The 26,533-nt window shown below is 38.8% G+C and overlaps 1 protein-coding gene across 1 annotated transcript in view; it reads left to right on the top strand.

Moving 5' to 3' along the window:
• Nucleotides 1–26,533, top strand: part of CCDC141 (coiled-coil domain containing 141) — a 210,572-nt gene that overhangs the window by 154,013 nt on the left and 30,026 nt on the right. The window contains 8 exon segments of the mRNA XM_021075317.1: nucleotides 490–609; nucleotides 2,250–2,441; nucleotides 9,061–9,240; nucleotides 15,808–15,987; nucleotides 16,801–16,926; nucleotides 18,827–19,015; nucleotides 20,544–20,723; nucleotides 22,696–22,845. Coding sequence (XP_020930976.1) covers nucleotides 490–609; nucleotides 2,250–2,441; nucleotides 9,061–9,240; nucleotides 15,808–15,987; nucleotides 16,801–16,926; nucleotides 18,827–19,015; nucleotides 20,544–20,723; nucleotides 22,696–22,845 — 1,317 coding nt within the window.

The raw sequence follows: 26,533 nt of genomic DNA, 5'->3' as shown, positions 1-26,533 counted from the left end.
GTGGTACTGTCCCAGGGTCCCTCAGCCCTAAATATAGTAACCCACAAGGTGATCTAATACCTATGCAGGACCTCTGCTCCAAAATGTACCTGTAAATTGGGCCCCATTCAATTTACAGTGGATGATTGGGGCTTAATGAACCAGAAGAGCTTATCTCTATTGATGTGTTGACACAATTATCCTTTCTAGGTAATATGGAGAATAAATTCTTAAAGAATGGGGATTAATGCCTATATCTCATCTCTTAATAAAAGAAATATCTGTAAACATACCCTCTATTGGTCAGTTAGTAGTATTACCTCATATAAAGATCATTATTTTAATTTAAATACAAAACTCTGAAATATTTAAAACTATTTTTAGATTTAATTGATATATATTTAAAGTTTAATGGGAGTTTTTGGAGTAATATTTATCTTCTCTCTATATATGCGTACATATATGCCAGTAAATATGACTAAGTCTACAGTACGTTCTTTATTTCTAAAGGTGGAAATGTCCATTCAGAAAATCAGTGCTATACTTTCCAATGCAATAGATGTTGGTTCCAGCCTTTCAGAATCAGAGAAGATTTTGAGTAAATATCTGGAACTAGATATCCAAGCTAAGGTAAACAAAGTAAGAGTTATTATTATTATGGTTATGATTTTGTAAATATGATTTCTTTATATTCAGTAACTGTAAAACTTAATACTAGCTCCTGTGAGGGTTGCAATTCTAAGTACTGTGGCAAATAATGAATTAAAAAATCCTACTATTATGTGTATCTAAATTATTTATGTTTATATGAGCATTTATTAGGACATTTGAGCTCACTGAAACCCATCATTATAGCCCAGTAGTGTTAAACACTCATTTGGCCTGCTTTCCTTGCCTGGGAGGTGTTAGCAACTCCTTTTGGGGATGCCAGAGGAGGCAGGAAGAGTGCTTGCAAGATTCTAGGAGGCCAAAAAAAAAAAAAAAAATCACAATCTTGTTTGCACACCCAACATTTAGAGACAGAAGATGCCCCCTCCTTTACCTGGCACCTTCTCTGGCACTTTCTTACCCCTTTCACATGGGACTTATGTTCACATATTTCTCCAAACCTGTACTCAAGTCCCTGCCTACCCCAGCAGGTGTTTCAGAAGGAGAGGCAAGTTCCCAGGTCTGCAAGAAACAGCTTCGCTACTCCATCAATTTTTGAAAATTAAAAAAAAAAAAAAAATCCCCTTCTTAGACAGTGCCCCCACCTGAAACTCACAAATGAACCATTTTTTTTAATAGGGCATTTTTAATTCATTATTTAAAATGTCTAGAATGAAATGCATGCCTGAACACAATTTCATTTTTTTTTTTTTTGCTTTCAAGATTTTAGAAGGAAGGAGGAAATCGCATAAGGGACAAACCCCTCTGCTTCCTCCTTCCCCAAGTGCAGAACTTGTAAATTAAAATTACCTTCATTCAGTGGAGTCCTTGGGAAGCATATTAAATACAAGTAGGAGAACAATCCCTCCTTGCTTTAAATGAGAGTGGAGCTTTTTTCTTTCATATTCACTTGAATCCTACCTTGGTCCCATGTGAAATTTTACACAGCTCTGTGGCAATTATTGTATATGTAGTGCCTACCTTACCTACCCATCCACTGAATCAGTGGTTAGATTTCATGTGCCAGAAATGGCACTCAAAAGAAAACACAAGAGAACAACTCTTATCAAGTCAAATTCACTGACTCTTAGGTTAACCCAACCTCATCTGTACTATTTTCCCTACAATTATTAGAAAACTCTTGTAGATGGAAACTTTAATAAGACTGCATAATTGATATGGCATTTTTTGTAAATTGGAAAAGGAGTAAACAATTTCTATAAATTTTCATCTCATATAACAAAATTAAGATTTTTCTAGAGCTATTGGTAAATTTCATAAAGCAGTTATCACATATAATTATTACACATAAATTATTTTAAACATTTCTGCCAGTTTGTTCTATAACCTTTCTTACTAAACAAATTTACTTCTATTTGTAAAATAGAAAATACAATTTTCTAAAGAAGATGTATAGCTGGTAGAAAAATAATTTGAGACGGTTTTCATTTTAAGGTGCCTTTTTTTCCCCCCAAATTTTGAAATATGTGCCTTTTTTATTGAGGAGAGCTTTGGTACAAGTTCAATTAATAATCGTAATAGATGCTGTACAGGAGGTAATGAAATGTGAATGTTCATGATTCCCCTGTCAGCTTCTGACCCCCTGTGCTTTGCTTTCGTAGGAGACATCACATGAATTAGAAGCAGCTGCAAAACTCCTGACGGAGACAAATGATTTTGAACCTGATGAAGTGTCATTGCTTTCTTCTAAAGCTAAATGGCTAGAGGAAGAATTAAACATACTTGGCCAAAGCATCAGCTCCAGGTCACAAGTCCTGCAAACTTATGTGGCATTTCTCAAGTCATCAGAGGAGGTACCTATGGGCTCTCCCCTTTTGGCAGCGTGGCCTCTGCCTGTCTTCCTGCTTTCTAAGGGGATAGAAGCCCTCTGGGTAGTTCTAGATGCTCCACCCCAGTGCATGTTCTCATCGAGGGCCCCTTTATACTCCAAGGCACCATACAGAGACTCAAAGAGTACATTATTTTACCACAAAATAATACAAGTGTGTATGTGTAGATTTTTACAAATAAGCAAAGTGGCTGTGTTGGAACACTTTTTACCATGGTCTACAAATTTTTATAGTGTCCTAAACATAGAACAAAATTAATTAAAAGTAACTCATTTTCAGAATTCCCACCATGGTACAGTGAGTTAAGAATGCAACTGCAGTGACTCAGGTTGCTGCCAAGGTTTTGGGTTCAATGGCCTGGTCTGATGCAGTGGGTTGAAGGATCCAGGGTGGCTGCAACTGTGGCACAGGTCACAGCTGCAGCTTAGATTCAATCCTGGGCTGGGTTGTGGTGTGGCCATAAAAAGTCATTTTCTATTCAAAAATAAATCATGAATCTCTTTAAATACCCAAGTAGTTCATGTGATTTGTTTAAAATATACAGACTTGGAAATTAAAGACTTTTGGTCCAGTCTCAAATCTGTCTTGTTTGATGCTTTTTTTTTTTTTTTTTCTTTTTAGGGCCGCACCTGCGGCATATGAAGGTTCCCAGGCTAGGGGTCCAATTGGAGCTGTAGCCGCCAGCCTACACCAGAGCCACAGCAATGGGGGACCTGAGCTGCATCTGCGACCCTCACCACAGCTCACAGCAACACCAGTTCCTTAACCCACTGAGCAAGGCCAGGGATCACACACGCATCCTCGGAAGCTAGTCGGGTTTGTTAACTGCTAAGCCATGATGGGAACTCCTGGTTTGATGCTTTTTTAATAAGTTTCTTCTGAGAGCTTTTTCTGAGGCATTATTTTGACTGGTTTGTGCTAAATAATCTGTAACATTCCCTCTGGTAGACTAGGATTCCATCTCTCAAAGGTCCCAGCTTCTCGAAGATGACATCGGTAATAGAAAAGTGCTGGAGTTTCAACACATTTAACTCCAGTCCCAGTGCTCGCAGGTACATGCCCTTCACGCCCCTTTCAGGGAGGCAGGTACAGGTTGAGTGGGAGATAGAGCCGGCAAGGTCTACCTGGGGGCAAAGCCAACCAAAGTTAGGTGGCATTCCCAGTTTCTGCCCCCCCCCCATCCTCCCAACACTCTCACCTTTACCTCACATGACCCCCATCCTGCCAGCCCACATTGCCTCTGTCAGCTCTCCTTCCATAATATTCTGAGTTCTCGCCAATGTGGAGGAAGGTCACGCCCAGGAAATCTCAGGAGACCACTGCCTCCTTTTCCACATCTTTTGTTATTCTGGCTGTTTGTTGTTTGTTTTTAATTTTTCTTAGCCTCAAACTCTCAGCGTTTGGCAGAAGTATTACAACTGATAGGTTTTCTGTTGACGAGCATTTTTATTAGAAATTGAAATGTTGGAGACGGTACAAGGAAGTGCCTGTTTTTTTTTGCATCTTTGTGACTTCTTAGCTTCTAGCTCAGCACCTACTTCCACAGTCCAGTCTGGCCTCTGGGACCAACATCTTTGGGGTGAGGGCTGGAACCTTAGCTTTGCAAACAACGCTTTACCAGAGGGACTGCCTATCCTTTCCTCCTCCCAGCTGTCACTCAGTCAATTTTCTCACCTGGCAGAGCCTTCTGGCCCAACCTTGGCAGTGCTCGCAGCCTGGCAATCTCCTACCCCCTCAGGCTTTCCCTCTTTCCTCACCAGCTCATGGTTTTTCAATTCCATTCCACTCCTTATACCCTCAGCCCCCTGCCTGCCATCCTAACTCTGCCACTTCCCCATACCAGATAATTCCAACACTCTGTTTACTTAGCTTCTCTTTTCAAGCTTCCAGATGCTCCTGTGGAAAATCACACAACTGTGCTGATTGGTGCTCTTATGCATTTATGGGGCTTTGCCTCAGCCGAGCTCCCCCATAGGCTCCCTAGTCAGTGCCCATTCAATAGCGATTCTCAAACTTCTTACCACAGTTTCCATTCCTAAATCTTAGTCTATGTCCTTACCTTATATGGGACTAAAACAAATAAGTCCATTGAGCCTAACTTCCTTAACTTCCTTCAGTTTCCAAACCCACTAACATATTCATTCTTCCTCCACTGTCCCCAATAAAGTGGACATGGGTCCAGCACTAATCAGCTATCAGTCTTTCCCTATGTGCTCCTGCATAGGGAACCTAGCTTCAGTATCCATCCTCTAATTTTAAAATTTTGTGGAGTTCCCATTGTGGCTCAATGGTAATGAACCCAACTACTATTCATGAAGATGCAGGTTCGATCCCTGGCCTCACTCAGTGGGTTAAGGATCTGACATTGCTGTGGCTGCAGCTTGGATTCAACCCCTAGCCTAGGAACTTCCATATGCTGTGGGCGTGGCCCTGAAGAGACAAAATAATAATAATTTAAAAATTTTGCTTTTTACATTGCTTCCTCCTTCTTTGTCTACAGTTATGCCCAAGCAGTCTTGCCCTCACTAAGGCTACCACTGTACAGTTTTCCTTCCCTTCATATCTGGACTCTTGGATGATAAGATGATGTTTCTTTCCTATTCCTCCTGATCTTCACCAATCCTCATCCCACTGCCATTTAGTTTATCCCCTTTCCAATCCAGCCATTTGCCACCTCTTCACTCCATTGAAAATTTTCTTATAAGCTTACACCTACTACTTTCTAGTTGACAGATGAAATGGTGTATTTTCTTTTCTTTTCTTTTTATGGCTGCACCTGCAGAAAATGGAAGTTTCCAGGCTAGGGGTCAAATCAGAACTGTAGCTGAGGCTATGCCAAAGCCGTAGCAACACAGGATCTGAGCCTCATCTGTGACCTACACCACAGCTTGCAGCAACATCAGAGATCCTTAACCCATTGGCCGGGGACTGAACCCACATCCTCACAGACATTATGTCAGGTTCTTAACCTACTGAACCACAAGGGAACCTCCTGAAATGATGTATTTTCAATATTCATCCCACTCACTCCCTCTGCCACATTTATTTAACCCAGTTACTCACACTCACCTCCTTCGACTTAAAAAAAAAAAAAAACAGATTTTTTAGGTATAATTTGCATAGCATAAAATTCACCTGTTTTAGAATGTAATGACTTTTAGTGTATTTATAGAGTTGTGCACCCATCACTGCACTCCAGTTTTGGTATATTTCCATCAATCTCAAAAGAGCCCTAGTGGATACGTTTAGTCAGTCCTGGTTTCCACCCCCCAGCCTCAGGCAAGCACTGATCTGTTTTCTGTCCCTATATAATTGCATTATTTGGATATTTCACACAAGTCTGTCTACGTCTTTATCTGTTCCTTCTTTTTCCTGATTCAGTTCTCTGTTCCTGAAGTGTGGCGCCTCACAAAGTTCTTGCCTCTATTTTGTACGTTCTATTTACTTTCCCTACAAAAAATAACCCCCCACACCTGTAGTTTCAATTCAGCAATAACTCAAAATTGGTTCCTCAGCACCAAGTATTCTGAGCTCCAGGCCATTGCTTTCAACTTCCAGTCATCCTAATCACCTATGCCTCCTGAAACCAACTAAATGCAACTGGCTATCTTTTCCTCAAACATGTTTTCCTTCCATATCTTGGCATTGGATAAATGACCCCCTTGTCTTTCAGAAGTCCTGTATAGAAGTTCAGAGTCTTTTCCGATCTCTCTCTTAATGAGTACTTATTTTGTGCTGGGCCCCAAGCTTTTCATTCCTGATTTCATTTAATTCTAATACCCCTATGTTTATTTACTATTATCCCCATTTAACAAAAGAGGAAACTGAGGCTCTGAGAAGTTAGGTTTATAAGACCAAACAGGTATAAACCTCAAAGCTGACGTTTAATCCCCAGTCTCCTCCCTTTTGTTTTTCATGTTCCAAAGGCCATGCTATGCCACATCTGTCTTCAGAGACCACCTAAGAAATTTTTGAATCCCTCTTCCTCTTCATCTGTGCCATCACTTCTTCCTTTCAGGTCCTCATCATCTCTGGCTCCACTTAGAGAAATCATATCTACATGATCTCTCTGCCTCCTATAATCCCCCCTTTCATGCCTTTCAAAAAAATGGTGATTCTAAAGCAGATCTGATCAGGTCACATCCTGAAATTCATGTTACCTGACAAATGTAATTTGTGAAACAAGTTATAACTTTTACCAAAAAAATGGATAGGATAAAGTATTACAGTTTTTCATTAATTCATTTAAAAAAAAAGAAAATAGTCCAAATTCAAGGGAATTCCTATAATGACATCATTTTCACTTATGCTCAAGGAGGCTTTTTTAAGCAGTTGGAAATGGAGGTTGAATAAAAGTTTATGTTTTGAGTATTTCACAGAACCTACAGCCTGTCAAATTGACACCCCAGCCTGTAGCGCACAATCCTGTTGAGGTACTGTGGTTGTCATGCTGAGTCTGAGTCATTGTGATAGCTGTCGGTTGTCTCAGGCTAACAAGAATGTGTCACATCATGTTGAGTATACTAGAAAACAAGTTGAAACCTACCAGCCAGTTTTATCACAACACAGTGATCACTCTTGCTTCTTTGTTACCATTCAGCTGCTACTACCCAAACTTCACCCACACCAAGATCATTTATCATGCTCCGAACCAGCCAATATTTGACACTTGTGCCTTCACTCTTGTTCTTCCTCCCATCTGGGGCCACCCTTCTCCTCTTCCCTCTCACCCTGGACAATTCTGTAAGATCCAGATCAAGCATCAATTCCTTTGGGAAATTCATCCCCATTTGCTCTCTGTCATGTGCCCATGACATTGGGTGTGGACTTGTCTTTGTGCTGTAATAATTTACTTTTTGTTTTCTCTCTCCCAGAACTATCTTTGGGAACCCAAGAATTAAAGGCTTAATCCTTACTATGGAATCTTAGGAGACCCTTTGGAGGAGGTGGCATTTTAACTATCTCATGAAGTACAAGTAGAAGCAGAAAAATGAGGAAAGATCATTCTGGGCTGAGGAAACAAGCATTAGCAAACCAGAGGCATGAATAAATGGAATATAGGAAAAGAGGAAAGAATTTCTGTTTCTGGATGTCATTTGTAGGCACTCATTTCAATTAGGAATGATGTTAAAATCTTTAAAATATAGTGATTAGCCATTGCCTAAAATTTCTTTCTTTTCTTTCTTTCTTTCTTTTTTTTTTTTTTTTTTTGCCATTTCTTGGGCCGCTCCCACAGCATATGGAGCTTCCCAGGCTAGGGGTTGAACCAGAGCTGTAGCCACAGCCTATGCCAGAGCCACAGCAATGTGGGATATGAGCCGCGTCTACAACCTACACCACAGCTCATGGCAACGCCGGATCCTTAACCCACTGAGCGAGGCCAGGGATTGAACCCGCAGCCTCATGCTCCCTAGTCAGATTTGCTAATCACTGCGCCACGACGGAAACTCCCGTTGCCCAAAATTTCTTATCCTCTTTTGCCTTCAGTAGTTATGAACTCTTTGACTCTGGTCCTATTGGCCATTAAGTATTATGCATAAAACTTGTATCAAAGATTTTCTATGTGGAATCTAAAATGTGGCACAAATGAACCTATCTACAAAACATAAACAGACTCACAGACATAGAGAACAGACTCATGGTTGCCAAGGGGGAGGGAAGAAGTGAGTTGGACTGGGAGTTTGGGGTTAGTAGATGGACACTATTACATTTAGAATGGATGAGAAATGAGGTCCTGCCATACAGCACAGGGAATGATATCCAATCACTTGGGATAGAACATGATGGAAGATAATATAAGAAAGAAGATATATGGGTCACTTTAATGTACAACAAAAATTGGCTATATATTGTAAATCAACTATAATAAAAAATCTATTTCTATAACACCCAGTTACATGTTAATCTATAGTTTTACAGGCACATTTAATTTTATATAAACCCTGTTTGAAGAGAGTAATTTAAAATAATCTAGCCCTACTTACATTGGTTAGAAAATGAGAAAATATAATTCTGGGGAGGTTAAGTAAGGTACCTCTAAGATTAGCTCATGGAGGCAGTTTAATACTAACACCCATATGGAAAATTCACAATTATTTGTACTCTTTTGTTCTGGTTCACCACTGATTAGAAGCAAGTTGTGATTTACTAATTATGAATAATTTTTCACTGAACTTACATTTCTTTCTGATTTGTATTTCTTGATTATATAGGTTTATCTTTCTTCTTAATTATAAAATCAGCTTTAAATGGCACCACAATGGTTTTTGACATAAATTATCCCCCAATGCAAAACATACACGTATATAACACTTCAATCTGATTTTGGCTACAGTAAGTAAGTTTTATGGGTAATAAACTGGTCAGCTCATTTACTACTCAGTGGTAGTCAGTCTGGCCTGTCAACAACCTAAATAGATTTTCATGTCTTTTCAGTAAGTTGACAATATATAATCACTATTTAAAGAAATCTGAAACATAGTTTCCAATTAACTTCTATAGAGGCTTTTATTGGAATCTGAATTTTTTCCCTTTAAAAATGTTTTTAAGTGTTGTTAACTTTCATTTATATTCTTTTTTTCAGGCAGAGGAGCAATGTCAGAGGCTAAAGGAGTTTTACCAAACTGAAATCCCACAAAAGGAAGAGGATAATGTTGAAGCCAAGCGTCGGTCTGACTCAGTGGAGAAGCAGTGGCAGCTATTTTTAAAGAAGAGCTTTTTAACTCAGGACCTAGGGCTTGAGTTCCTTAATTTAATAAATATGGTGAGAACGACATTAAATGAATCCCACCTTTTGCAAGGATTACTTGTCAAAGTCAAAATTATAAATTCAAAAGTTCAATGATATGTTATGCAGCTGGGCAGGTTAGGAAGTTCTTTTTAGTTTCATTGAACCTACAACAATCTTGAAGGCCAGCATTTTTTTGCTTCTTTGGTCCTAGACCTCTTGTTAGTTTATCGCATGAAGGCTATTTTATTAACAAGAAAGAGTGACTATACTCCAAACACAACCTTGTTATTATTACATAAAGTTCACCCAGAAGTTCCCAGTTGTGTTGAGAGAATACAGTAAGATTCTTACAAAATTTCCAGAGGCTAAAGGCAACATCTAGGATGAATCTTCATTTTGAAGAATTTCTTACTCTAGTGGATCTTTTATAATGAAGCTCCATTACATTTAGAAATGTTCTCTAAGATTTAGTTGTCAAGTTATATCTGTAAAATGTAATCCTTATATCAATCTCAGACCCGTATAAAATTCTCTACAGAATTCTTAAAAGATGGCTAATCCATCTCTCCTTCAATATCTCAAGTTTCTTCCTAATGAAACTCTTCATTTTCTTGTTGGAAAATGCCAGTTACTAGAAGTGTGGTTTTTTGGTTTTGTTTTGCTTTGCTTTGCTTTTTAGGGCCTCACTCACAGCATGTGGAGGTTCCCAGGCTAGGTGTCAAATTGGAGCTACAGCTGCTAGCCTATGCCAGAGCCACAGCAATGCCAGATCCGAGCCGTGTCGGTGACCTACACCACACTGGGATGAAACCCGAAACCTCACGGTTCCTAGTTGGATTTGTTTCTGCTGTGCCATGACGGGAACTCCCTAGGAGTTTTTTTTTGTTTTTTTTTTTTTTTTTTTTAATCTAAGTCAAATCTGTCTTTATATCTGATTCTAACCCTCTCTAGCTCCATGGGGCTGGGGTGGGGTGGCATTCATATTTCATTCCTCTTACACATGAAATTTTTTCAAACCTTGAAGTTGCAATGTCTAAGCTGAATCTTTTCTATAGATAATTAGAAATACATCCTTTCTATCATTTAGGAGGTAGCTTTATTTCTCTCTTCATCCTAATCTACCCTCTCAGAATTTTCCATGGTTTGTCAAAATCTTTCATAAAATATAAGTAAAAAGTAAGGTACAACTTAAACACATACAAAAGTGGTTCTCATTCTTTACTAATGAGATCTAAGATTGTGCTAGCACTTTAGTAGTAATTTCACTCTGTTGGTTCATATTAAGCTTGTGATAGAATATAACTCCTGTTACATTTTTATTGCAGTTCCTGCCAAGCTAGGGCTCTTCCGTTTTATATCCATGTTGCCTATTTATCTTTTACATACAAATGTGAACCTTTGTGTTTATCTTATTTCATTTCATTTTGTTAGTTTTGACTCATGATTGCATCTCATTACACTAATTTTGAACCTGCTGTCTACTACATTAGCCTGGGTTTAATACTATTCATCAATAAGTCAGTCTCCTCTGGCTGCAATTAGATCTTTACTTAAAAGTGTCTGAAGAGTTCCCATCGTGGCTCAGTGGTAATGAACTCGGCTAGTATCCATGAGGACGTGTGTTTGATCCTTCGCCTCACTCAGTGGGCTAAGAATCTGGTGTTGCTATGGCTGTGGTGTAGGCTAGCAGCTATAGCTCCGATTTGACTGCTAGCCTGGCAATTTCCACACTCTGCAGGGGATGCGGCCCTGGAAAGACCAAACAAACAAACAAAAAAAGTGTCTGAGGGCCAGTTTGACATCCAATGCATTACATAATTTGTTGATCAACTAGTTGGTTTTTTTTTTGTTTGGTCTTTTTTGGGAAAGGGGGGTTTAGGGCCAAACCCATGGCATATAGAGGTTCCCAGGCTAGGGGTCGAAGCAGAGCTGTAGCTGCCAGCCTCCACCACAGCCACAGCAACACGGGATCTGAGCTCATCTGTGACCTATACCACAGCTCAGGGCAACACCAGATCCTTAACCCACTGACCGAGGCCAAGTATTGAACCCTTGTGGTTCCTAGCCGGATTTGTTTTTGCTGCGCCACAACAGGAACTCCTGATTAACCAGCTTTTTACACAGTCCCCGATAGTACTTTAATTTAACCACATTTCACAACCTTTTTCTTAGGTCTATAATGGAAGATCTTTCTCAAAGGAAGGGCTCTCTACCTAGTAACCTATCAATTATATAAATATACTCTGGCATGAATTAGATGGACTCCTAGTGATCAAGGAGTTCTTTCCAAAGTGTTCACAATCAACTTGATCAGTTGTCTTTATTGAACTGGTTTTCAGTGTAAAGCTTACTGGTCGATGAATTATGTGGCCCATCCCTTTCCCAAATTTGAAAAATGGGGCATTTTCCTTTCTCTGGTTTTCCAGCCCTTCTCCTACTTTTCTATAGATTTGCAAAGATGACTGACACCTGCAATTTCCTTAGTACTCTGACCTTGACTGAGTGATGAATCTAAGTCTAGATCCTGAATTCCTTTGGAAGAGTTAGACTCTAACTATCCTAATCTATTTTGAGCTACAATTTTCTCTTTATCTTAATTGTTTCAAACTTTATTGTTTCAACACAGTTCCTCTTAAATCTATACAGAAATAAAATATTCATCAAATAATTCTAGTTTATCTAATTCTGTCCTTAAGCATCAGAGAAAATTTGCTGATTATTTTATCTCTATTCTTATGTTACATAGGTGCTTTTAAAACATTTAGAATGTATATTATCTATCTTTTACATGTTTATACTTTGTTCAGTATATCTTTACATCTGTCTCTTGATTGTATACTTCTCCAATTTGAATTCATAATGTAATTTACATATTTGCAAACTGCACTTTTTTGTCTATTCTTTGTATTGCAAACTTCCTTTTGAGAAGATTTATTTTTCAGTTCTGGAATTTTCTGTTGACTCTTTTGATTAGATTTGTATTGTCAGTGAAATTTGCTTTTTTATCTCCTTTTCTGTATTTCCATGACCATATGTATCATGAGGATTTAAAGCGTTTCTTAGCTAATTCTGGCATCTGGATCTAGAATTGTTTCTTTTTCTTTTCTTTTCTTTTCTTTTTTTTTTTGTCTTTTTGTCTTTTTGTCTTTTTAGGGCCACTCAGCATATGGAGATTCCCACACTAGGGGTCGAATTGGAGGTGTAGCTGCTGGACTATGCCACAGGCAGAACAACGCCAGATCTGAGCCATGTCTGCGACCTACACACAGCTCATGGCAATGTCAGATCCTTGACCCACTGAGCAAGGCCAGGGATCGAATCCATAACCTCATGGTTCCTAGTTGGATTGTTTCCACTGTGCCACATGGGAACTCCTGGAATTGTTTCTATTGTCTACTTGTTTTCTTGGTTTCCAGTCATGTCATCCTATTTTAGGATTATGAGTGAATAGCTATTAAACGTCATGCATTATGTATGAAAAACTGTAGGGGTTCCAGAAGGTGTTCTTTTTTTTTTTTTTTGCTAGGTGGATATTGGTGGAAGATCACTTAGGCCAATCAGGAGCTGGTGGAATTGAATCTAGAGTGTAATCCTGTCAAGGCTCAATCTATTCTATCAACCTTGGGGTCTCAGTGTTTTCAACTTAGAGCTTGGGGCATATTCTGAGGGCTCTCCCCCTTGGCAGATCTCCAATCTGGGGAGTCTTGGAAGACTGCTGAAAACCTCCACTCTCCTTTTCAGAGGCTTTTGCTTAGGTTTTTAAATCCACTGTCCTGTACAGCCCCAAGTATTTTGTCAATGTTCTGAGATGAAGATCAGCTGTGTGCTTGAAGCCCCTCACCCTCACTAGTGTCTGTCAAAAGCTCTACTGATTTCTGTATCCCCTAGTAAAGTCTCATGATCTGCCACCTGTCAGTGCACGAAATTGGGAAATGCCCCTGACAGGGGTAAGAGAGGTGACAGGTGAGCTCACCACTCTCAGATTCATCCTTCTCTGGAGTCTTGGCCTCTTAGTTCTTGTTGCCTTCAAGTATGGGTTAGGGTTAGGGTTTTATCCAGCTTTTCTAGTTCTTCTAGGCTGAAGCAATTCTCAAACAATGGCTACGCCATCCTACCAAGAAACAAAAGTTTTGAATTAATTACTTAGAATGTTTAAGATTGGACAGTCAGATTTGCATTTAAGATCTGCAGGAGGAACCCATTCAAAATTATATTTTGTATCTATATTTAAATAAACTTAGGTTTTTAATATTCAAATGCCCACTTTGAGTTTTCAGAAGTAGTATGTATTTTACTACATACCTTGGTGGTCTTTTATCTTGACATTATAAACATGACCACTTTACCCCAAGGTCTTTACCGCTGTCATAAGTAAATTCTTCTTTATTGATAAGAAATAAGGTCTACATAATGCTTAATTTCATTGGCCCAGTGACATTTTGAGATATGAAATTGTTGGTAGAGCAAGTAAAGACACATTTCTTACCCTCTTTATATCTTTTAAACAAACATTATTGCTGCAATGTGGTAACCAGTTTGGTTGTTAAGAAGGAAGAGGTCCAGCTGGCATCTTCTGCTGCATGTTCTGCTCTTGATTGGGCTGCTGTGGCTCATATTTTTCAAGCTTGAAATTAAAAATTTTTTCAGTTCATCTGAAAATCATCTAGATCAGGGAAACTGATTTAGGGCAGAAATCTGGCATACCTCTTAATGAAAGTGCCAATTTACCAATTTATTGTGACGAATACCAAGAATGCTACCTGGAATACTGCCTTCCAGTCATCAAGATATTTGAAAAGCAAGATGTCAGAAGACCACCCATGTACATAGAAAATTTAGTGCCTTGTTTATACCAAATTGTGGCAAAATTTCCCATGACCATATATAGAAGTAGAATGAGTAATGTGTTTACTAGCTAAGCCTCAGCAAATTATTTAATCTTCCTGAGTGGCCAAAATATCTAAGTCTGCCAAATACACAATCACTCTTCTTGAATCCTGCTACCTAGGGATCAACAAATCTTTCCATAGCTCTCTTTTCTAGACTACATTCAGATCGTATATTCCTTTCACTGAAGTTGTCATTAACATGCCGAAAATTCCAAGTTTACGTTCAATTATATATTATCTTACATTTTGATGAATAGTTTCTTAATAATATGTAAAAGATACCCTATCTTTATTTATAGCATAGATAAAAAATATTATTTGCTTTAGGTCCTGCTGTGGCTAATATCTTTCATAACATGTGCATCTAGTTCATCCTAATTATAGACTACATCATTTTGTTACTAGATCTCCAAATTCACTGGAGAAATTGCATTTAGTACCTGAAGGATTTTTTTGCAATTAAATGACACTTTATAATGTCTACATTAATATAAAAATATAAGTGTACAGTATTCATGTTATTTAAAATAATTTAAAAATAAGATGGTCTATTATTTAAAATATCCTGTTGCATATTCATGACACCATCTTCTGACTATAATCTAAAATATCCCTTGACTTTTACATATCCAACTGTCATGCCATTATAGAAATCCATGAACAATTGCTTCTTAGAGATTCAAGGATTTACTGCGAAGGGCTGGCCATCAAAGTAAAGATTATTGTTTTGCCAAACAAATACCCTTCTGCATTTTTTGATGTCTTAGTCTCTACCTCTCTTATCCTCCTGCTGCCAACTGGATTTCCTATTGTTTAAAACCATTATTTAAAGAGTTTCATGTCAGAAAGCCAAAACATATGAAAGTTGGGAAGAAAAGTCTTCGATTTGAGATACTGTGCTTCCGGAGCACAGAAGTACAGTACAAATAGAGAGATACAAATAGAGAGAAATAGATACAAATAGAGAGAAAAAGTCAGCCCTCCATAGCCCCAGGTTCTACATCCATGGATTCAGCCAACTGGGGATCTAAACATAATATGTCATCCACAGTTGGTTGAAACCAGGAATGTGGAAACTGTGGATATGGAAGGCCAACTATGGGACTTGAGCAGGCACTGATTTTTGTATCCACAGTGAGTCCTGGAACCAGTCTCCTCCCCCTCCCCCCACCACCCCATGAATACCCAGGGACAACTGTATAGAGATGCACATTTCAGTTCTCACAAAAGGGAGTAACTGGAGAAACTGTTCACAAGGAAAATTTAAACTAATTGGAATATATACAATGTGATAGTTTAAAAAGAAAAGCAGACCCAGGGCAATCTACCCCCTCATGTTCCCTGATACTGAGATTTTTGACTTATTCTAATGTGTGTTAAAATATAAGATGGAATCCACTTCAAAACTTATGCGTGAAAACAATCTCAATTTGAAAATTTCTGGATCCCTGTGCTCCTTAAGCCCCAGGAAATAAGAGGGGATTTAAACACCAGTGGGTTTGTGAAAAACTGGGGACCTGATGTCCAAGCTTAGAGTGTGGGTTCTGAGAGCCCAGCTATGCCTCTGCAAAGATCTTTCAGGCTTGTCTTGATATCTGAACTGTGTGCTGCTTTGGTGATGATGAAGCATTTGGCCCCTAAAATAGTTGTATGCAAAAATGCTGTCTTTCCTGGGAAAGAAAAGCTACTATATAGATTATTAATTTAACAGGCAAAAGCAAATGAAATATTAAATGTGAAAAATGAAGTGCTCATTATGGAGAACACCATGGAGAGCCAGAAGGCAGAAAGGGAAGAACTCAGTCACCTTCGGATGGCCTGGCAACTTAAAGCCTCTGCAAGCAAGCCCATGAAACAGCAGTGGGGAGCGTTCAAAGAGCAACTTAGAAAGGTGAGGGGCCAGGCCATGGGTATCATCAAGCCTTAAAAAGGAAGGACGTTCTGGGAGTTCCTGTTGTGGCTCAGTGAGTTAAGAGACTGACTTGTATCCATGAGGATGTATGTCCTGGCCTCATTCAGGGGGTTAAGGATCCGATGTTGCTGCACAGGTTGCAGAGGCAGCTCAGATCTGGCGTTGCTATGGCTGTGGCATAGGCTGGTAGCTGAAGCTCCAAGTCAACCCCTAGCCTGGGAACTTCCATTTGCTCTGGGTATGGCTCTGAAAAGAAAAAAAAAAATAAGGAAGTTCTGACATATGCAACAAGATGGAGGAAACTTGGAAACATAAGTGAAAGAAACCGAACACAAAAGGACAAATAGTATGATTCCACTTATGGGTGATTACTAGAATATTCACATTCATAAAAATAAAAAGCAAAACAGGTTACCAGGGGCTGAGGTGAAGGGGGGAAGTGGGAGTTAGTATTTAGCAGATACAGAGTTCCTGTTTGGGAAGACGGGGTAGTTCTGGCGATGGATGGTGGTGATGGCCACACATCAATATGAACATACTAATGCCACTAAGCTGCACACTTCAGAATGGTTAAAATGGTGAATTTTGTTCTGTATACTTTACCATAGTAAAAAGAGGGGCTGTGCATTTGTTCATTGGTGGTTTAGAACCACAAGCCCACTTTAAGTGGTGCGTGTTTTCACGGGAATTGAAAAGTTTGATGACATACCTTGTCATCACTGGAATGATTGTGATGTACTTGCTGGTGGTATCAAAGAAAACATACGCATAACTATCTAATGTGTATTTCAGACTACTCACAACTTGAAACTTCTTCAGGAAGCACTTATGCCTGTGTCTGCACTTGACCTTGGAGGGAGTCTCCAGACCATTTTAGGTCTACGGAAAAAGTGGAATGAAATGAAGCCTCAGTTCCAGGTGAAGAAACCAACTGATGGACTTGGGTGAATGGAAAAAGAATTAAAAACCATTCAGTTGAAGCTTACCCAATTAATTTTAATAGTCTAATGAATTACTATTTTTAAAAAACAAAGCATTTCTTGTCTAAAAATCCATTTTAAAAACACATTTTCAGACTTCCCATTGTGGCTCAGTGGAAACAAATCACACTAGTATCCATGAAGACTGAGGGTTTGATCCCTGGCCTCGTTCAGTGGATTAAGGATCCAGTGTTGCCATGAGCCATGGTGTAGGTCACAGACTCAGCTCGCTCGGATCCCGCGTTGCTATGGCTGTGGCATAAGACAGCAGCTGCAGCTCTTATTTGACCCCTAGCCTGGGAACTTCCATATGCCATGGGAGTGGCCCTAAAAAAAAAGAACCCCCCCCAACATTTTCCTTTCTGTTTTACTACAGTATTCTGTATTTGATGATATACAGCCAACCAGGCTACAAAATGTCCTTAATATATTATCTTAGGTTTTTTTTTAATTTATATTAAATTATTTCCTTATTAATATATTTTCATGTATATTTAATTATTTTCCTAAAGGGTATAGACAGTTTTAGATTCAAACATCTCAGAGCAAGGATGGGTAACCTCTCACAGAGGTTCTGTTGTCCTCTATCCCTCCAATTATCATGGTGATGTCACTGCCCCCCCCCAACTGGCACTCCAGGCTCCTACCACCATCTCAGGAATTTTGCTGTGTTCTCTCTTTCTCCATCTCAGGGAGGCCTCAGAATGTAAGAGAAAAAACCATGAGTCATGTTCCCAGGCCCTGACTGCTAGTGCATTCCACACCCCCACCTCCCGCTCCTCTTGAGATTGACTCAACCACGAAAGCATGTGCCAGTCCCGTCATCCTCCTGCATGGATCCTTTAAGACTGATGTAATACCTCTCCACTACCACCACCCTCCATACCCACACAAAGTGCACACACCATTGTGACCCACAGTGAGTTTTTTCCTCCAAACTCTTAGAAAATCCTAGTAGCCCACCTGTTAGATTCTTCATTACACCCTGTGTCATATGTACCTGCATTTCATGTGTGCACACCCCTGCCATGAGCAAGTGCGTATGTATAAATTCCTCTCGATCAGAGACCATTCTCAAGCTTCTTTAGCTTTGTCACAGTGATGTGTGTATGTTTGATGCCCACATGCTTGATTTCAACTTTAAGACCCTTACTAGTTCGCTCTTCTGAAAACTGTCTCCTTAGCCTAAATCATTTCCATTACTTTTGACATAAAATTCAATTCAGATGTTAACAGTGGCTTCCTCTTTGAGCTTTCCGGGAGGAACTAGATTTGTCTAAGGGATACCTGAGCAGTGCTAGATAAAAAGAAATGGGTTTATCCCTCCCTACAGGTGATGGCTATTTGTGGATTCTGTGATGGTCACTTGTTAAGGCAGCATAGCTACTCTGCTTCTCAGCTGGTTGTTCATTCTGATCATTCTTTCATCAGAGAGGACAAGCAATACATTTTTATACTTGTCTTCTTTCAGTGTTTTTATCATACCACCTAATTCTAGTTGTGTTAGATATCAAAGATGATCACAGCTTCCTAGAGTATCTAAAATACATTAACTTAACAGATGACTAGCATATCTGGTGTTCCATTTCACCACCTAATTTTGAAACACTTTTTTTTTGCATTGCTCATAATTTAAAAAAAAAATATGAGAAGATAGGGATGGAAGAATATATCCCTAGTCTCAGGCACGTGCCTGGATTTTCCTGGAGGGTGAGATTCACAATAAGCATCTGCTAATAAACAAGAGAGCGATTCGTTACTGAGACCTTCATGTAGTCATTTGTAAATCAAAAGGTTCTCCAAAAGCTATGTTTCATTCATTGCTTTCAACTTTTCAGCAACTGAATGATGAGGTTCAGTACATTATAAAAGAATCAGAAGAGTTAAGTGGCAAAGGAGCCCCTGTGAAAGAGAGGTCTCAGCAACTGAAGGACCTCATTCACCTCCATCAAAACCAGAAAGAGAGAATTCGAAATTACGAGGAAATCCTGTATAAGACTATCCAGTTCCACCAAGTCAGAGAAGAGGTAAGACCTATCACAGATGTCTGGAAGACTCTCAGTTTTAAACCATGAAATTAAAAATAAATGACTATGTAATAAATAAAGGCCAAATTGCTTCTTCTGATGTTAGAAGCTTTCCGCAATCTGGCCGCTGCCTTTTCTCTCACTGTGCCCCATCCTCAAAGATGTTCCAGCCAAACTGGGCTCTTCACAGTCCCTCAGAGATGGTGTCCACATTCCTAATTCCAGGCCTTGACTCTGGGGCTGCTATTATCTGACACGTTCTCCTCTCTCCTCGCTACCACCTAAACCCTGTCCCGCCATATAACAGTCCTGCCTCCCTCAGAGGGATTTTTCTCTCTTCTAAATTCCTCAGACTCTTACAGTTTATTCCACACATCCGTCATTTTTAGTACTTTGGTTCTTAATTACTTTTGTTCCCCTAACTCAAGTGCAAGCTATTTGAGAGAATAAAACAAATACAATTTTTTTTCCACAATACAGCATGGGGACCAATTTTTTAATATTCCAAGTACCAGATATTGTAGAGTGTTCAGTAAAACTTCATAGTTAATAGCCTCTATTAACAGAAAGTGGAGTCATTGAAATCCCTTGAAAAGAGCTTCTGAATTTACTTAGATCACAGGCCTACATATTGCTAAGGCTATGAGTAAACAGAGTAATTTCTTTAACACAACTGGCAGTGTTAGTCCCTTAATTTTACCCTATTGATTTGCAGCATTGTAATATTTATTTGTCTATAATACTAATACACTAATAACTTTAGATGAGCTTGCCAGCAGTTTACTGTCTAGTGTTATAGGAAATGAGCTTTTTAAAAAATCTGAAGAAAAAAGAAAAAAATCTGTCTTTGAGAAAAATATAGTATGATATCATTTATATGTGGAAGTTAAAGATACAACAAACTAGTGAATATAACAAAGAAGAAGCAGAGTCATGGATACAGATTACAAACTAGTGGTTATCAATAGGGAAAGAGAAGGGGGAAAAGACAGGGGGAGTAGATTAATAGGTACAAACTATTAGGTTGAAAATAAGTTATAAGGATACATTGTACAACTTAGGGTATATAACCAATATTTTATAATAACCATGAATGGAGTATAACCTTTAAATATTATCCATAGTTCCCGTGGTAGAGCAGCAGTAATGAACCTGACTAGTATCCATGAGGACACAGATTCAATCCCTGGCCTTGCTCACTGGGTTAAGGATCTGGCATTGCTGTGAGCTGTGGTGTAGGTTTCAGATGGGGCTTGGGTCCTGCATTGCTGTGGCTATGGTGTAGGCCAGCAGCTGCAGCTCCAGTTCAACCCCTAGCCTTGGACCTTCCATATGCCACAGTGTGGCCCTAAAAAGACAAAAAAAAAAAAAACAAAAACAAAAAACCCCAAACCTTTAAATATTGTGCATCACTATATTTTACACCTGTAACTTATATAGTATTGTACACCAGCTATACTTCAATTTTAAAAATCTGTCTTTATCAAAGCATGAAACTCAGATTAGTTGCTAATGCCCTAAATTCCAGCTGGGACGGCTCTTCACATCAAGAGAACTGGAGTTTCTAGAACAGCCAAGGGACATGGAGGATGCTCATGATGCCCAGGTTCTCCTCAGTCGCTCTCGGGAAAAGCAGGAGCATGTGGACCACCTCCACAAACTGGCCCTTTCCTTGGGAGTGGATGTCATCTCATCAGTGCAGCGGCCTGTAAGCAACTTAAAACACCATCACTGATACCTAATTATAGCTAGACTTGGGTTGTAATGTGAAAGAAACCAGGGAGGTTGCTTAGTGTATATTTAAAATTATATTAAACCATTGGGATACTCATTTGTTGTGAGTTTCCACCATGTTGAAAGAAAAATTTTAAGGAGAAAATTCTGATTTTAAAAGTCTTGTTTAATATATCTATTCTCATGCTAATTAAAAAAATGATAGAGCTGTGCGGTCTGTTATATCTGTTGATTTTCACATTTGAAATGTGCCTAATGCAACTAAAGAACTAAACTTTAAATTTTATTTAATTTTAATTAATTTTAATTTAAAACCGATACCTAAAATAGTTATTGTAAAACTTTTAAGCATTTTGGGAACAATTGAGGTGTGTGAATTTACTTTTTCAACTTTAAACTATGAAATTTAAGTATAGATCAAATATTTCTGGTAGATAGTTAGCAACAATTGAGATATGCTTTAATAAACAACAGGTCCTAGTATATAGCACAGGGAACTATATCCAATCTCTTGAGATAGACCCTAATGGAAAAAATATTATATATATATATATATATATATATACACATATATATATATATATGACTGGGTCACTTTGTTCTACAGCAGAAATTGGCACAACATTGTAAATCAACTATATGTTAATAAAATAAAAAGAATAAATATTATCTGTGTGAAATATGCATCTCATTTCAAAGACAGCATGAAAAAACATTCATATTTTTAATATTTTGTTACATGTTAAAATGATGCTGTTTGGATATATTTGGTTAAGCAAACTATATTGTGAAAATTAATTTCATCTAATTTTTTACTTTTTAATATGACTACTAGAAAATTTTAAATTATTTATATGGTTTAAATTATATTTCTCTCGAACAATGCTGCTGTAGCACGTCAAATCTGAAAGATATTCTAGAGATCATCTGGCCCAGGACTCTAATTTTATAGATGAAGAGAGAAGCTGCTTCATCCACAAAAGCTCAGAGTGGAGGAGCCTAAGCATCCTGGCTCCCACCCCCCCGCCTGAGGGCTCTGGGCACTAATCATTGGATCTGCTTTATTCCAATGGACTGACCTTAACAAAGGAGCCTATAAGAGATGGAAATTATTCCAGATCAAATTTTCATAAATAACACAGTGTGCTCTCATTTTTAAAAAAGACTTCTCTAAGTTCTTAATTTGAGGGAAGAAAAGATTATGTTAATTGTAACCAGTATGTATAACATTACTAAAAATCATAATGGCCAATTTTATTTCAATATTCATTTAAGGTATCCACTAAACTATATGGAATGCAGTGAACCTAAGGTATTTTTTTTTTAACAGAAAAGACATAGAAATAAAAAATACCTGTTGCTGCTAATAGAATCTGTTTCTACCAAGAAGGAGCTTTCTAAAGAGTTTTATTGTATTAATAAATTTACTTTTTAAAGAAAAAAAGTAAGTCATCTCACTTTGCACAAGTAATATAAATTGTTCTCTAACCCGAGTCTGGCCTTGGCCTTGGCCGCCCTCTGTGCTGAGTAGAGATTGGAGCACTTGCATAATGAACATGAGGTTAAGCTCAAGTTGACAGGAAAATTATAGTGCGGAAAGCCAAATGTTTCTAATGCATATCTTATGTCTTTTGAAGTAAAAATTATACCTTATAATGAATGGCGTCTCTGAGGACTTGGATGTGATGAGCAAATCTTCAAAACTTTTTAAGTTTCGAGGCTAGAAATGTAAGGGTTTGTCTTTTCCAACATTGGGTATTGTGTCTGGCTTCTTTCTGAAATCATTATATTCAAAGCTGCTTAAGGTAAAATAAATCAGGAGCCTGTTTTTTTTTTTTTTTCTTAATGTCATTTATGAGTTGAATAATGCAAGTAAATAGCATGTTGTCTTTTCCTTGCTGTTTTGCCCATTCCCTTAGTCACTTCCACTTCTCTTTCATTTTTAGAACTGCTCTAATGTTTCAGCAAAGAACCTGCAACAGCAGCTGGACGTCCTTGAGGCGGACGGTCTTAATTGGCGGTCCCAAACAGAAGACTATGAGCGAGCCTTGGCCCGCAGAGTCCAGCTCTGCGCCACAAGGAATGAGATAAGTGAGGTGGGAACTGACGTGGTGCCTGAAGCCATTCTGAACCTAAAGCTTGTGCCCTATTGTCCATGTGTGTCACTCAGACACACACACACACACACACGCACGCACGCACGCACACACAGTGAATCAGGGCACTTTCTTTTTACCCTTGACCTTTAATCCACTGAGCAATGGCCTCAGCACTCAGAAAGTTTGACTAAATTTTAAACCCCCAAACTTGTTGAATTCAGTATGGTGTCAATGCATAGAACCTAGAAAATAGAATTAGGGTTTTTTGTTTGCTCCTACCCCTCTCCCCACCCTCACCCTCCTGTAAACTCTTATAGCAGTTGTTTTGCTTGAGTGAATACAGCCTATCAGGGCAAAGAGTGATACCATCCCTACGTGTCCAGCTCCAGCCTGCTGAGATTCTATTTACAAAGGTTGACTCATGATGAAGGGGGTGCTGAGGGTCAGGGGAATAGGCCTGTTGCCTCAGGGCTGCAAAGTATTATCACCAGAGTCAAGTGGCTGGTTTCATATTTACTCAGTCTGAGTGACTTCTCTGGCAAAACAACTGCCAGAGAAAAAGAAATAACAGATGAAAGATTTTCCTCTGAGGCCACATATGTAATTCCACCTCCCCTTCCCCAAATCTTATTGCCCAGACACGTACTGAACCACACCACCACCCTCCCCTAGTTAAACTTCACAGTCAAAGGTTGATTTGTTTTGAGGTGAAAATATAGGGATAACCAGGGTCCTGATTCTTGACTGGAATTGACAGCAGACCTGAAGGTACCATAATTCCAGATTTATCTCTATTTAGGGCAAGAAGTTTCTAAGTCCATGAATCACAAGTCCATTAGGAAACTGGGACGGGAAGAAGTGGTAAACCTCCCTGATCATTGTGTTTATGCTCAGTTTACACAATCTAGGCCCAGCGAGTATCAAATACTATCAAATAACGTTAGAGCATGGACTTAACTTTGAGTAACTGAACTTGAATGCTGGTCTAGGCTTTTTCTAGCCCACAGGCAAGTGCAGGAAAGGAGCATGGCTGGAAGGAAAGAAAGCGGGGGAGAGAGCAGGAGAGGCCACCTGGATCACATTCAGCAGGAGGGAAACAGGAACTCACATCAACAGTGGTTTTCAGTTTAGCAATGTACCACCAGACTGGAGGGTTTCTGCTCAGAGTCCATGTTCCAGGAGTCACTGTGGCCCAGAGTCATTAATTCACTCGGCATTAAACCCCTAGTGTAGCCTGCTGCCTGTATGATAATAACCTTTTCCAGTGTCTGTGCTGCCTTTAACAGCACTTCAGCCAGGTATCATTAAGGAAAACAAACTTAATTCTCCCCAGGGCTATAAAATTTAGATTCACAGCCATAGAAATAATTTTTTTTTTACTGTCTTTTCCCAAAGTTATTGTCTGTCCTCTTTTTCTTTCTTCTCCTCCTCTCCTACCTCCATCCCCTTCTTCCTTATCTTCTTTTTTTGGATAAACATTTGCAAACATTTTGCTGAAAATCTCTCTCCCTGCTATGATGTGCAGCCCTATTTTATTGAAAGCACAAGAGAGCCGGCTAAGTGTTATAATTACCAGCTGCCTATGGCTCAGTCTCCCTCTTCCTGAAGCGCTGTGGCATTTATGGAGCTGGGTCTCCCTGTTCAAGCCCTGCCCACAGTGGTTCTATTTACAGGGCTGCCTCGTGATAAGCCTGTGCTGGGAGCCAGCCGGCTGGGAAGACAGATGTCCCTTCCAGTCATAGTAGGGATACCCCAGGATTGTCTGTACCGTAACAGGAGCAAGAAACCAGATACTTGCGGGTTCGATTTAGGAATCAGATATCTCTTAAATGGAAACTTAAATATTAAGAGAGTGAGTCTTCCCATTTGCTTCTACTTCATATCTAACTAACCTTTGATGAAAGTTGCAGTTTCCTATTTAAAGGATCTTTGAAAAATTTTGGCCCTTCTCTACATCCCTTTTTATAGAGACTTAGAAGGCATGTCACAGTATATCATGCACAACATGTACTTTCCAAGCACAAGCCTAATGGCACAATAATCAGAAAGAATATTTTCAGCACTCTTCAGTAAAATAAAGATATGTGTTGGAGCTCCCTTGTGGCTCAGCAGGTTAAGGATCCAGCATTGTCACTACAGCAGCTTGGGTCGCTGCTATGGCTTGGGTTTAATCCCTGGGAATTTCACCATGCTGCAGGCATGGCCAAGAAAAATAAAAAAGACGTTTATGTTCCAGTTTGTACTGAGAATGTCAGAGCCAGAGTCTATGTTGTAATATTTGACACCTAGACATTTTTATTATTATTGTCATTATTAGTATTTGGTACATGTGCTTAAAAATTAAAATTAAAAGAAATTTGTTATACTATTTTTTTGTATAAAAAAATAAAGTCTTGGAGTTCCTGTCATGGCACAGTAGAAACGAATCCAACTAGGAACCATGAGGTTGCGGGTTCGATCCCTGGCCTCGCTCAGTGGGTTAAGGACCCAGCATTGTCATGAGCTGTGGTGTAGGTTGCAGACATGGTTCAGATCTGGCATTGCTGTGGCTGTGGCATAGGCTGGCAGCTACAGCTCCGATTAGACCCCTAGCCTGGGAACCTCCTTATGCCACAGGTGCAGTCCTAAAAGGACAAAAGACAAAAAAAAAATGAATTAAAAATAAAAAAATAAAGTCAAATATCCCACCAGGGAACTAGACCAAGCACAGCATTTGACTTTTTAAGTTGATTTTAAAACATACTGTTTTACTTCCAATGTGCTTCAAGTGCTTCTTGGGACTTCACTGATTCTGATTTAAAACTGATTTTGGAGGATTTTCATTTTTCAGATGAGAAAATTGAAGAGTACACATTTTTCACTTGAGCATATGCTGCAGGACTGCAGAGTTTCTGCTCATAGTGTTTCTGGCTTTGGGCCAGAAGCTCATTTATTGGGCACCAACATTTATTGGGCACCAACTTGTCACCTGCTAAACACAAAATTCATCATTCAGTTACTGCCTGAGTCTGTTCAACTATTGCATGGTCTGATGTTAAATGTATCCTTTAACTATGTTTTCTTCTTCTATCTTTGTTTTCTAGTATATTTTTTTGCAAACTGTTCTTATGATCTGGTATAGTACCACAGTTCACCTGGTTATTTCAACCAGACTACTTTTTGAAGATGCCATAATTTACATGGTTTTAACAGCACTAAAGGCCCTTAGAAAAGAACTCAATACCTCAAGGCAAAATAAAGTGAGGTGTTCTATGTGTAATTTTTTTTAATGCAATATGATATTCCTTAAAGACAAAGAACCATGTGTTTTGTGGGGTTTTTTTGCCTTGATTGTCTTTGGGTAAAATATTATTTATGTCTAATTTGTATAGTATAGAAGACATAGTTAATTGTAAAACCTCATTTTCTCCACGTCTTCTTGAAAACAGACTTAAGATAGCCAGATTTTGTGGAGTTTTTTCTACACGTTTCACACAAAGGTACATTTTTATGCATGAAGATTGACTCTCGCTATACATTTGCTGGCCTGGCCATACAAATAATTTGTTAATACAGAAAGCACTATAGACATTCTCTGCCATTTAACATGACCGAACTTCATCAGTTACTTATTCTTTACACGTCTTCTTTAGAAATGTAATAACTTAATATCGAGCATGTTTTATTCTTGCAAACTGACTGAAAA

The sequence above is a fragment of the Sus scrofa genome, chromosome 15 (genome assembly GCF_000003025.6).
Source record: "Sus scrofa isolate TJ Tabasco breed Duroc chromosome 15, Sscrofa11.1, whole genome shotgun sequence".
NCBI classification, from domain to species: domain Eukaryota; kingdom Metazoa; phylum Chordata; class Mammalia; order Artiodactyla; family Suidae; genus Sus; species Sus scrofa.
Note: the sequence above shows the minus strand (reverse complement) of the source record. Positions and strands in the feature narration are given on the sequence as shown.